The 12,551-nt window shown below is 37.7% G+C and overlaps 2 protein-coding genes across 2 annotated transcripts; both read right to left on the reverse strand.

Annotated features, from left to right (window-relative positions):
• Positions 1-30: 30 nt before the first annotated feature.
• LOC122990750 (X-linked inhibitor of apoptosis) lies at positions 31-6,136 on the reverse strand. The gene is made up of 8 exons (XM_044364220.1): positions 5,961-6,136; positions 4,027-4,318; positions 3,377-3,944; positions 3,147-3,246; positions 2,960-3,038; positions 1,352-1,391; positions 975-1,148; positions 31-825 (listed from the first exon to the last, which is right to left on the reverse strand). The coding sequence occupies exons 2-8, from the start codon at positions 4,264-4,266 to the stop codon at positions 632-634; spliced, it is 1,395 nt and encodes a 464-aa protein (XP_044220155.1). The 5' UTR covers positions 4,267-4,318; positions 5,961-6,136; the 3' UTR covers positions 31-631.
• Positions 6,137-6,602: 466 nt separating this feature from the next.
• On the reverse strand, positions 6,603-12,518 carry psmd10 (proteasome 26S subunit, non-ATPase 10). Its single transcript, XM_044364221.1, has 5 exons — positions 12,281-12,518; positions 12,073-12,171; positions 11,092-11,238; positions 7,474-7,640; positions 6,603-7,114 (listed from the first exon to the last, which is right to left on the reverse strand). The coding sequence occupies exons 1-5, from the start codon at positions 12,392-12,394 to the stop codon at positions 6,961-6,963; spliced, it is 681 nt and encodes a 226-aa protein (XP_044220156.1). The 5' UTR covers positions 12,395-12,518; the 3' UTR covers positions 6,603-6,960.
• Between the last annotated feature and the right edge of the window lie 33 nt (positions 12,519-12,551).

Consider the following 12,551-nt stretch of genomic DNA (forward strand, 5'->3'; position numbering starts at 1 on the left):
AAAATACTAGTAATCAAACAACATTCAAAGTCCATTTAGTAAAATTTATTCACTCTTGATGACGTGACAGATTGCATTTTGGAATGGAAAAAAATAGAACCACACTGATTAATTGCAGGCCCTAAATAAAAGGTGATTTTGTCAGTTATAAGTCTTTGTGGATTCATTGATACATATTTAAAATGTCTATACAGAGCAGCACACATTGAATATAGTAAAACAAGAACACAGCAGACAAAAAGAGGACAACAACTGTAGAGTTCAATTAAACTGCTAAATTCCCAAAATAAAACAGCAAAATGAGTACATCAACCTAGAGAAAGGCACCTCTGGCAAGAAAATGGTTAAAGTCTTGTAGTGTGTATTTACAGGTAGCAGTACTCATTAATGGCCTACAAAAATCAACATCAGCTATTTATGTCATCTGATCTCAATATTAACAACTATTTACCATCTCAGTGATTGTGAAAATATTGTTTTCTTTATACATTTATTCATCATTTTATTTCCCAACTCATACATACAACACCCTTAAATATATTACAGGTTATCTACAGTGAATATTAAAATACAATATTATAAAGATAGCCAGAAAGCAGCACTGAAATTTTGGCAAGAGTCCATGATTTCCTTAAGTCATATAGGTCTGGACCTTCTGTGTTATGGCTCCACAGCAGATTGGACACTTGCTGAGTGATGCTGAACACTCCCTGCAAGTGACCAGATGACCACATGGGATGAAGACGATACAGATATCTCTGTCCATACATACTTTACACAGTTTTTCCATCTGCAGCTTTCGTAGTTTCTCCAGTGGGTCCTCATCTGAAAAAAAAAAAAAGAGTAAAACATCAAAATGTGTTTGCTCATATTTAAATCACTGCTCCTTCGGCTTTTTTTAATGTAATCAACTACAGTATTTATGTGTGCCCTGAACCTGGTTTAGCATACAGGAGTTACAGTATCTTGCTCACCTGTCTTGTAAGCATCACTCTCTGGTGTGTTGTTAATACAATCCTCCATTAGTGCTTCCAGGCTGGAGTAGCCTGTGCCTGTCCCGCTGATCTTCTCCAAAATGGTCTTCTCAACCACACTGGGGTCTAGACCCATCGCGATGGCCTTCTGAGCCATGGCAGACCGCAGCACCTCTGGACATAAAGAGGAAACATCAGTGTACACAACTACTTGTTTTATCCAGTTAAATTATCATTATAATCATTATTATTATTATTATTATTTTACAGGTATATCATGTAATTTTCTTCAAGAATAGTAGACATTTTAAATTATTCTTAAATGTTCATATAGATGGTAGTCAAAAAAACAAACAAACAGATAAATAAATGTTTACCATTTCTATCTCCTGAAAATCCATTCTGATGACTTGAAGTCTGAAAACACACATGGTTATAATTATTTTCAGAATAATATAAGTAAAACAAAAGCATGAGTGACATCACTAAAGGTAACATCATCTTTGATTACTAATTTTTCCATATAGCCAAAGAATGTATATTTGTCCAGAAAATAACAAACATTACAGTACTGAGCAATATCATTTAAACATTGTAAGAATGCATTCATTTTCAATTTGTCCAACCAAAAACAAAACTCCCATTTGTGCCACAGGACTGTTTTTATTACTGCAGTTAAAGGACAGGTTCACATTTTTTCAAGCCTGTCTTATAACAGTATTTACATGTCCACATGTGCATTGAAAGAGTTAGTGGTTGCTGAAATTATTCATGTCCATACTCTCTGCAAAAGGATCCCTTCTTAAAACAATTTCAAGGCAAGAAATGGGAGACAAAATCCTCAACCCTCATTGTGGATATCTTGTGGAGTGGGTATCTTGGAAAATTTGTGTCATTTTTGGTATGAAATTCCCTCCTTTATGCTCCCACGGACAGTGTTGCTGAACCATGGCAGAGGGAGAGTAACATAAAGAGGAAATTTGGCACTAAAAAGACTGTAAATTTGGAAGACGTCAACTTGATTTCTTTCTGAAATCAGACTGATGAAGTCTACATAGAGGCATGTGAGTAGTTCTTTAAGACAGACTTGAAAAAATGTGAACCGACCCTTCAAACAGCTGGAAGATATGAATCAGATTCACCAAGTTTAAATGCACAGAAGAAACTTGGTGACAGAGAGACATCAGATTAAGGCAGGAAATTGGAGAAAGCATCTCCATGCCCTATAATAAACAGACTGCACTGCACTAAAGAACGCATTTGCAAGTAGCTGGTCTCTAATCAGATTTCTCACCTACCCACTACCATTTTCTTTTAAACGAAAGCTGATATATTTCAAGCCTTTTCTTAATGTGCATACATATTCAACGACTCTAAATTTATCATTTATTTTAGTTTCAGCTAAATTTTGAATTTAAATATTTTGGATACAAGGTTGCATCACTATCAGTAATGACATTTCCTTTAATCCCACCAAACTGCTGTCACAATAATACTTTGCTGTCCTGGGTTTTTATCATGTGTCACATGTAAAAACATGGTTAGAAACCAGGTTAATTCTATTATTGATAAGAATAGTAGCAGTTTTGCGCTCTTGAAGACTTCTCAAAAGATAGTGTCAGGTACTTGTGGCAAAAAACAACAGTTCCATTTCATAATAATATTGCGCACCATCTGACGATGGTCCTTTGACCGAAATGTTCACTTTTTGTCACATTTTTTCATCTGGTTCCTTTTTGCACATGAAACGAATTGATTCTTTTGCATCTCAAACCTCTTCTACTTTTTTGTCAGTGTGTGGGCAATCTTTTTATGAAATACTGTAACCATATCATTGGCCAAAAAATTAGCAGGTTTCTTTAAGCTCTTATCCAGCTTAAGGAAATCCGGTTTCTTGTTTACATGAGGCTAACAAAATCAGATCAGTTGATAAAGTAAACAGCAACCTGGTTATTTGGGTGTATATCAATGCACTGAATGCTTACAGCTCTGTTTCGTTGTGGGTCTTGTAGCTGGATCCTGTTGACAAATTCTTGTCCTTTTTCTGCTAACAAGAAGCTGCATCTGGTTTACAAAAAACATTGAAATAAAACAAAATTAAATACCACAATAAGAAGAAAAAAATACTTGTTTGTACATATTAAGGAAAGTGAGAATCATGGTTGTTCTTACCCAGGATAGTGTTTGGCATGTTCTTCCCATGGGTCTTCCTCAGGCCGCCAGCCTTTCAAACCTCCACCACACTGGAAACACAACACCTTGTCTCCTGTCCCTGCAAGGGCACACACAATTTACACATGCCTGCATTCACAGCTATGATCAAATATCTGAGAAAATGTAAACACTCCTAAGTTTTGTAATCAATCTTTTTTTTCTTCCTTGGTCAGACATCTGTGCTCTACCTGTGCTGTAGAAGCCAGCCCTGGCAAGCCTCTCATGGTCAATAGGGTGCTGGACACCTGCAAAGCTACCAAGCCTCTCTTCAAAACTCTCCATAGGGACATGAGCGTTTGCGCCTTGTCTTCTGCCACACTCCTCTTCCTCTGTACCCCCCTGGAATGGGATGTTGCCCACATCATGGCCAAGGATGAAGAAGCAGTTGGGAAAATGTTTGGTATGTTCTCCCCAGGCGTTGTCTCCTGCTTCCCAGCCACCCAGCATGCCAGCACAGCAAAAACATTGCACCCGGTCGCCCTCCCCTAAGTAGTAAAGGCCGGCTTGGGCGAGATCTCTGGGTCTCACAGGAGCACTAGAGGGCCAAGAAGAGAAGGTCTGAAGCCGGGCCTCCTCGCTCTTCATGTGAGGGGCCATTGGGTAGGTGGACTCATCAACAACCTCTCCTGTTCTCAAACGATATTCCATGTCTTCTGCTTCTTCATTGTATGTGGAACCGTTGGTCAGTGTGGTGTTAAAACTCTGGTTAAAACTGGGGCGGTGGGTGCAGCTGAGAAACCTGCATGATGGGGAAACCTGTAACACAGGGAAAGTATGAAATAGCTATTTGGAACAAAATGAGAACTAAAAGGTTTATCACATTTCTTTTATGAATTACCTCTTTATGCCTCTCTACAGGTGTGTCTCCCCTGCACCAGTTTTCCACTGTCTTCTTACAGCTGAAACAACAGACACGGTCGGCAGGGCCGGTGAAGTAGAAGCCGGCCCGGGCCAATCTTTCAGCTGACACCTGCTGGGCCAGACTGGAGCCACGGAACGAGTCCAGGCGACTGTTGATCAGGGAGAAATCAGTCGCATGGTCTGTGTCCATGTCACTGTCTTGTCTGAGATCAGACATGATATCGCAAGGCAGGAGACTGCTGAGTGGACTGACTTGATGGACAGAATACCTGCAGATAAAGCAGAAAGAAAAAATAGGTTATATGTATTAGGTGTATATTTTGAAATGAAATAAATGCTCTAAAAAAAAAAAAAAAAATTTCAGAGAAGTCCATTTTTGCTACATTTATTAGCATTTAACATAGAATAAAGTAAACAAAGAGGCTAATGGCCAATTATATACTTAAAATTAATTTCAGAGGGTTGAAAAATAGTGAATAATAAAAAAAGGACAATTAAATGGATTTTTGTGTCTAGTCCAAGAAAGCTGATCAGCACATTTAGGCTAATAGAGAATGACGGTGCCTTTAAGAGGCAGCCATGCTATAATCACATGGAGGCGTTGGTTATTCCATGTGAGGGATGGGCACAGAAGAGGCAGGGTTGTCTACAGGCTCAGTACACTGCAATATGCTGGTATTGCAGAGGGTGTATCCCTTTGCAATCCAAAAACACACTGTGCCAAAGTATACCAAGAAGCGACAAGACAATTAGACATACATTGATACACTGACATACACTCAAATAGGTAAAACAAATGTAGGACATACGAGTAAAAAGGACAGCATTACAGAGGCATGGCATAATATTTAGCTAAGTAAACAAGAATACATCATGGGATGCATGACACACTCCTGCTTATACATATTTTCCCAGAGGGTGGAATTTGAATGTTTCCATCACTGCATTGCTGACACATAGCCAAATGTTTAACCTGTTTTTTTTAAGAGTGCATGTGTAGCATTTTAAACTGTGTATTGTACTGAATATATACCATAAGCAGACCCAACATAGTTGCAGAAGAATTTATCTATTTGTATTGGCGGCTACATATCAACTAAACTATAATCTCAGAACAATTTAATCCAACGGCAGGAGCCAATAACACACCTTGATAAATAAGACTCATCTCGTAAACGCAGCATATCAGCACTGATTAAGTAAATATTTGTTAATATGCTGCTATCTTTAAGATTATACATTTTATTTTATTGAGGGTTGAGGTTAGTGAGTTAGGTTGTGATCTTTGAACTGCCAATCACCAAATCTACAGTGAAAGTACAGATCTGTGTTAACATGGATGAGGACAAAGAGCAACATGTCATATTTGTGAAGATATTTGCTGTTATCTGAATTCGCCCAAAACTCCTCGTGTTGTTGTATGGCGTCAGAGGGGTTTAACCATGTGATGTAGCGAGGCGTAACTCAGAAAAACACATAATATATCCCATTTCTTTTAATGGTTTTGGCTGAAGCGACTGGCCCCGCAAACTCTAGAAGAGTCGCGCAGCTTTGCGTTAAACAATAGCGACACAACAGCCACATAGTTTCTGGTGGCCAACGCCGATGAAAGTAAACGACTGCTTACATGACAGATGACACCTCACTAACCAGACACACACTGCATTTGTTCAGCGTTTAGACGAATAGAGAAATATATAATGAGCTAAAACACAATGGGGTATAAACACAGTCTGTTTGGACTTTGACCAGTGTTGTTGAGCTGTAATGCTGGTTAGAACTGCGACAGTATAATCTAGTAAACTTAGTGCTAACGCAAGCTACAAACGTTAGCTAGCTCTGTTAGCTTAGCTATTCTTTATGACGTTAGTTCAAAATCTTACAACTATTATTGCAAAACTTCAGTATTACCTTTAATTGTCCACCTCTTCAATCTCTAATTTCAGGCAGTTTTTGATGCGACCACCTCTGACAGATGAATCCACTGATTAAAGAGAAGTATTTATTTGACGTGACCCCGCTTCCAGGAAGTGGAAAGCATAGGCGGCAGCAGTGCGCACCATTACACGCATCCCAGCTGACCACAGTCGTGACGTCGAGGGACTTAGGACTTTTCGCGGCGTTAAGGTGGGGGGGGGCTCTCGGTGCTACCCCCACGTGTAATGTTCAACAGTTTACATGAAAAACTGCCTTCTTTATTGTATTGATTGTAAATGATACAGACTGTAGCAGGAGAGGTATGAGTTGCTTATGTTATACTATGTTCACATCTGTAGTCAGAGGTGGAAAGAAACTAAGTGCATTTACATACTATTACTTAGACTATAAACTACATCTATGAGGAAAATATGGCAGTTTTTACTCTACTACAGTTATCTGTCTCAAGCAGAGACCTTTGCGCTTTCATAACGCACAAATTTGCTGGTACTCTTTATAGAGAACATGAGCAATAATGGGCCAGGCTTTAAATAAAATGTATGGAGAGCAACTATAGCTCCATAGGTTAAAAGACAGATGGTAAACATTTCTGTTTTCATGTACAACAATACAACATATCTCAAACATACTTTATTAACAGGCTGAACACAGATTTTTATTTGGTCATTTTTGCAACAATTCAAACTTCATGGAAAACAGGCTGCGGTGTTAACTGCTCTTTAGTGCAGAAGAGAGTGTTTTTGGTCAGACATGTAAGGTCTGAGCAGCTTCAACGCCCCATCTGAGGAGCTGACAAGGATGCAGTGCAGTCCCACGATTCTCCCGTACACTGTCTCATCTTCCACTTGTCATAAATCTGACTGAGTCACACCAGACTGCTCAAGGAGGATAGACAGGGATGAGAATTCTCGTGATGTGACTTGGAGATGGTGTGGATTCTAGCTGGAACATGACCTGTGGGTCAGTAAATGCATCATCCCTCCACGATTCGACGAAGTAGGGTGCCCAGACCACCCTTTGCTATCTGGAGGGGCGTCTTTTCCTCCTTGTTCTCAATGTAGATGCTGGCCCCATGTTCCACCAGCAACTTGGCTGCCTCCACACGCTCCTCGTCACACGCCAGGTGGCTGATAAAAAAAAAAAAAAAAAAAAAAAAAAAAATCATTCAGAATTGTAGATTAAAAAAATTCTAAAAACGCTTTTTTGTTTTTAAATTTCCAGTGTAATTTTTACAATCTTATAAGCACCACATACTAAATTCCTTTCACCTACAGTGCAATATGGTGGATATCTTAAATTCAAAGCAAATAAAACTATCTGCATGGCTAGATACCATCAAAAATAAGTGTAAAAACATGTTTTTTTGTATTAAATTTGGTTGAATTAACGCCTTATGGGGTATGCGTTTGTTTATTTTAGCCCACTGTTTTCCACTACAACTATATGTGTAATGTTTTATCTGACAAATACTACTACACACACATACAGTGGTGTGTTGCCCTGCGAGTCTTGGATGTTGGTTGAGGCACTCTGTTTGAGAAGCAGCTGGATGAGGCGGTAGTTGCCTTTGGCGGACGCTCTGTGAAGGGGAGTGGACTCCAACTTGTCCGTGGCGTTGGGGTCTGCTCCATTTTCCAGCAAAAGCAGGGCAATCTATAAAGGGGGAGAACTGTATTACTCACAAGTCATTGAGAAGTAACCTACTTTTTAAAGTCGGTGGCTTCTCACTTACATGAAATACAAGTTTTCAGATCCTTCCCTGTTGGTATCGGAAAGGTATGTCACAGAGGGTATGTGAAATTCTGCACCCTGCTTAGGAAGTGAGACTAAACTAAACTTGTGTCACTGACACTACTAGGATCCATGTGGAGGAAGTAATGTCAGTTTAATCTCAAATTAAAACATCTTTTTTTTAAGCTGGTATAAAATCGGGTAATGTTACTAATTTCATCAGACTAATATATTTACAATTTAGTTGTCCAGTGTTGTTACTTTCAGCACGTTGTCACCCTCTGCAGTGGTGGGAGGTGTATAGCAAGGACAGCAAAGTAATTTTCTGTATAACATACTAAATAGTAATTGAATACAGAATACTTTATACTAACTGACAGTTTAATGGTTTTTCACTTGGAAATATAGAAATATACTAGAAAACGATGCACTGACAAACACCAATCAAACTGCATCTTTGGAGTGCCACTACCAATTAAACTTCATACAGACGAAATGTTTTTCAAAGGCTTAATATTTCTTTCTAAATTTCCAGTCAGTATCTTCCTCAACCTGCCACATCACTATCCGTAATGTGTTTTTTAGCGGCTGTAAGCAGTTCTTCCCTTTTCTTTCTGCATTGTGGAACAATAATTTATATCAACAGCACACTCAAAGCAAACCTTTTGTTAATATGCATATTGACCTTTTAGAGTATCTTGAATTTCCTCATTTTTCTATTTTAAATAAACTACATACTCAAAACCTGCTTAGGATTAGTATGTAGTACGAAATCAGTAGCTATTGTTTCAGGTTGTGGGGAAGCCTGAAGCCTTGAATTAAGTAAAGCAGTGTGCTGCCACTGGATGCTAAATGCTTGATTTTGATGCAGGTGGTGATTAATTGTGGATTTCCCTCCTGGTCAGGTCTATAAGCTGAAGAACATAGGGTATATAGGAGGAAGGCAACTCACTTCCTCTAGCATTTTTACATACTAAGCACTGTTAACATAATGTTGTTTGTCATCTAATAGCCAACGGCGAATCCCAAAGGTTAGAAAAATATTAGCCTAACTGCCTGAAAGTTGAATATGATAATATTCTATCAGTCCGGGGGACAAAATCACAACACATCCTAATGCTAAAAGTAGTTCCAAACTCCTAAAAATAAGAGGCGTGTCAGTCCTAACTTTAGGACTCCTACATTTTTGGTCTTAGACTTATTCACAAAGCATTTTAGCTCTAAAAGTAGCTCTTAAGTCTGAGAGAAGTTAGACAAAGTGCAGAAGATTCCTCAGTCACTAATACCTACTCACAATGTGCAGGATTTTGGAAAAAAAATCAACAATAATGAACTTTGTTAATTATATTTTGATGGCAGGAATAAGGATTCAATCAGGCTACTAAAATTTAAAACAATATAACACCAGAAATAACAGTTTACACTATTCCCTAGCAGAAAATGCAGTTCGGCGTTGATGAACTTGCAATATATCTTCCGTCTGTCAGAATGATACATCATTCATAATACACCTGTCATGCTTTTGTTTGACAGTTGAAGTGGACATTAAATAGTCAACAGATACAACAAACTAATGAATAAAGCTGTTTTGATGGCCATCAATGGATTACCCAGTAAAATAGGCACTGTATGTATAGTTATCCCGTCAATGAATGAAGATCATTCTTTGGTCAACTAGAAAAATAAAAACATCACAGTATCAGCATGTAGATGGTGTTTGTCAGATTCCTGCCACATCACTATCCGTAATGTGTTTTTTAGCAGCTGTAAGCAGTTCTTCCCTTTTCTTATGCATTGAGGAACAATAATGTACATCAGCAGCACACTCAAAGCAAACCTTTTGTTAATATGCATATTATCCTTTTAGAGTATCTTTAATTTCCTCATTTTTCTATTTAAAATAAACTACATACTCAAAACCTGCTTAGGATTAGTATGTAGTACGAAATCAGTAGCTACTGTTTCAGGTTGTGGGGAAGCCTGAAGCCTTGAATTAAGTAAAGCAGTGTGCTCCCACTGATTTTGATGCAGGTGGTGATTAATTGTGGATTTCCCTCCTGGTCAGGTCTATAAGCTGAAGAACATAGGGTATGTAACAATAATGAACTTTGTTAATTATATTTTGATGGCAGGAATAAGGATTCAATCAGGCTACTAAACACCAGAAAAAACAGTTTACACTATTCCCTTGCAGAAAATGCAGTTTGGCGTTGATGAACTCGCAATGTATCTTCCATCAAGCATCAGTCAACAGATGCAACAAATTAATGAATAAAGCTGATTTGATGGTCATAGCTGGATTACCCAGTAAAATAGGCACTATATGTATAGTTATCCCATCAATGAATGAAGATCATTCTTCAGTCGACTAGAAAAATAAAAGCATCACAGTATCAGCATGTAGATGGTGTTTGTCAGATACAATCTACAGTACAAGTTAATGTTTTACCTTGTTACATTTATGATATCTATCTATACTGTATATCTATCTATCCATCATGTTCTATCCAATCACACTCCTCTGTGTGTTGATGAACACACATTCACTGACACAGACAGTCACCTGTCGAACCAATCACTGTTGAGATAGTGAGTAAGTTCATTGATGAATTCTTTCATGGATGCCTAAACACATACTGCCTTGACAACTGAAAATACATAAAATCCAAAAAAAAAAAAAAAAACCCCAAAAGAAAAAAACCCCCTAATTTCATGGTATTTTTAACTCCTTTTATCTCAGTATGGGAAAGCAATGAGACTGTACCTGTCAGTGTGGAAATAAGTTGGAACCTACTTTACTTTTGTGACAAATCGCTAGTCGTGGTTTCCCAGTCGTGCACGAACTCTCTACTCTCTGTGGCTTTTCTTACACATAGGTGTTAGTTCTCATTTCCCTTATGGCATTTCACTCTTAACTTTGTGGTATCAACGTCATGGGTATGGTTTGGTTCCAAATAAACTGAGGGGCAAACTCTCAAAAATATGAGTATTGATGGGCATTTCCTGATTAAAAATTGCTTCTGGTTCAGAAGTGATAATGCTACTATATAAAAAGACAACCCATTTTGAGATAATGCTTTTGTCCTAAACTATTAAATGTAGTGTCCTCCTAAACAATTAAAATACCAATTGCAAAATATAGCAGAAGTTGATAGCCATGTTCCTGCAGTAAATGTATTATCAAAGTGATAATTCTACCTTAATTAAAAACAAGCAACAGATAAGCTAAAAAAACGTAATATATCTAAGAATAAATAGATCTAGATATTGGAAATATAACCTATTACAAAGACATAATTTACATGTATAGAGCTACTTTAAAGACATTAAAGAAACAAGTACAAGCATGAAGATCAAACTATCGGCCATTTACCTCATATCTGTCTTTTGAGGCAGCATAGTGCAGAGGGGTGCATCCATTTTGATTGACTGAATTCAGCTGTGCCCCTTTTGATATTAGAGATCTCACTATTTCCTCTCTGCCCGCAGACGCTGCGATGTGAAGAGGGGTCCACGAAGCCTGGGAAATGACACATCACATACAGATGTTTCACAAAACAGAAGGGATTGGGTAATTTTAAAATAACTAAATATTATATCTGTTCATGCTCTAGATCATAACATTGTGATACTATGATATATATATATATATTTTTATTTGATATCAGACTGAAACACCACTCCTTACATGCCAATACAAACATTAAACCACTAATTAAAAAAAAAAAAAAAAAAGAGAAATATTTTATATGGATATTCCTTTATATGGCAAAAAGTTCCTTATTGCAATGGATGAAAGAGACAGTTTCAGGAAGGTAATAATTCTACATGTTTAGGCCACATTGTTGTAGTAATATTAGGGCTATAGCTTCAATGATTAGTTGATTAATCGATCAGTTGATTGACAATATTAATCGCCAACTATTTTAACAATTGATTCATCACTGAGTCTTTTTTTAATGCTAAAGTTATCTGGTTTCATAAGTCCTTCATGACAGTAAACTGGATATTTTTGGGTTGTGGACAGTTGGTTGGGACAAAAGACATTTTAGGTTTCATCTCGGGCTTCATGATGGTAATAAACATTTTTCACCCTTTTCTGACATTTTATTGACCCAACAACTAATCGATTAATCTAGAAAATAATCAACAGATAAATCAATAATGAAAACAATCGTTAGTTGCAGCCCTAGTTAGGACTGCATTATATTGGAGGTTGCAGCTTTCTAATATTTGTTGTCATCCCTCCACCACCTAAGAGGAATAAATATAGGATCATCCCCTAGTAGTACCTTGTTTTTAAACAAATGAAAAACATTTTTGCTGAATTCTGTTAAAACCAGCAGAGGCCTACATCATCTTGCAGATTAACGTCCACTCCCAGGTCAAGCAGAAACTCCACAATGTTGGTGTGGCCGGCAGAACAAGCCCAATGCAGCGCGGTTCTACGGTCCTGAAATTACAGACAAGTCGAGGATGAAAATTTGGGGAAACTCCACTTGTCATAACACAAACAACTTCTCCGGGGCTTTGCTGGGTCATGAACAACAACAGCTACTCACCTGGTCCGTTTTGCAGGCAAGCGTTTTATCTGACAGAATACACCGTTTTAAATTCTCAAACTGCCCCGTGTAAGCAAAATTACACACTTCCACGTTTGATACGGAGCCCTCCATTGTAAAATATCCTTTAAATATCAAAGAAAATATATAATAACCTATATTTAGTATGCTTCTAAATTGTTTGGTTTTAGATTTGAACTAGAGGAATGACTCAGGAAATTATGAACTCTACTTCCGCATGGATCGACTTCTCCTCTTCAAATTAAAACAT

Source organism: Thunnus albacares, chromosome 10 (assembly GCF_914725855.1).
Source record: "Thunnus albacares chromosome 10, fThuAlb1.1, whole genome shotgun sequence".
NCBI lineage: Eukaryota > Metazoa > Chordata > Actinopteri > Scombriformes > Scombridae > Thunnus > Thunnus albacares.

What these genes read in the sequence shown, in the direction of transcription:
- psmd10 (XM_044364221.1), bottom strand. Translation starts at nt 12,394, where the DNA reads ATGGAGGGCTCCGTATCAAACGTGGAAGTGTGTAATTTTGCTTACACG. An exon ending in TTGCCTGCAAAACGGACCAG is followed by an intron (nt 12,172 to 12,280) that starts GTGAGTAGCTGT and finishes CTGTAATTTCAG; the next exon opens with GACCGTAGAACCGCGCTGCA. An exon ending in CCTCAAAAGACAGATATGAG is followed by an intron (nt 7,641 to 11,091) that starts GTAAATGGCCGA and finishes CCCCCTTTATAG; the next exon opens with ATTGCCCTGCTTTTGCTGGA.
- LOC122990750 (XM_044364220.1), bottom strand. Translation starts at nt 4,266, where the DNA reads ATGTCTGATCTCAGACAAGACAGTGACATGGACACAGACCATGCGACT. An exon ending in GGCTGGCTTCTACAGCACAG is followed by an intron (nt 3,247 to 3,376) that starts GTAGAGCACAGA and finishes GTGCCCTTGCAG; the next exon opens with GGACAGGAGACAAGGTGTTG. An exon ending in ACCCACAACGAAACAGAGCT is followed by an intron (nt 1,392 to 2,959) that starts GTAAGCATTCAG and finishes GTGTGTTTTCAG; the next exon opens with ACTTCAAGTCATCAGAATGG.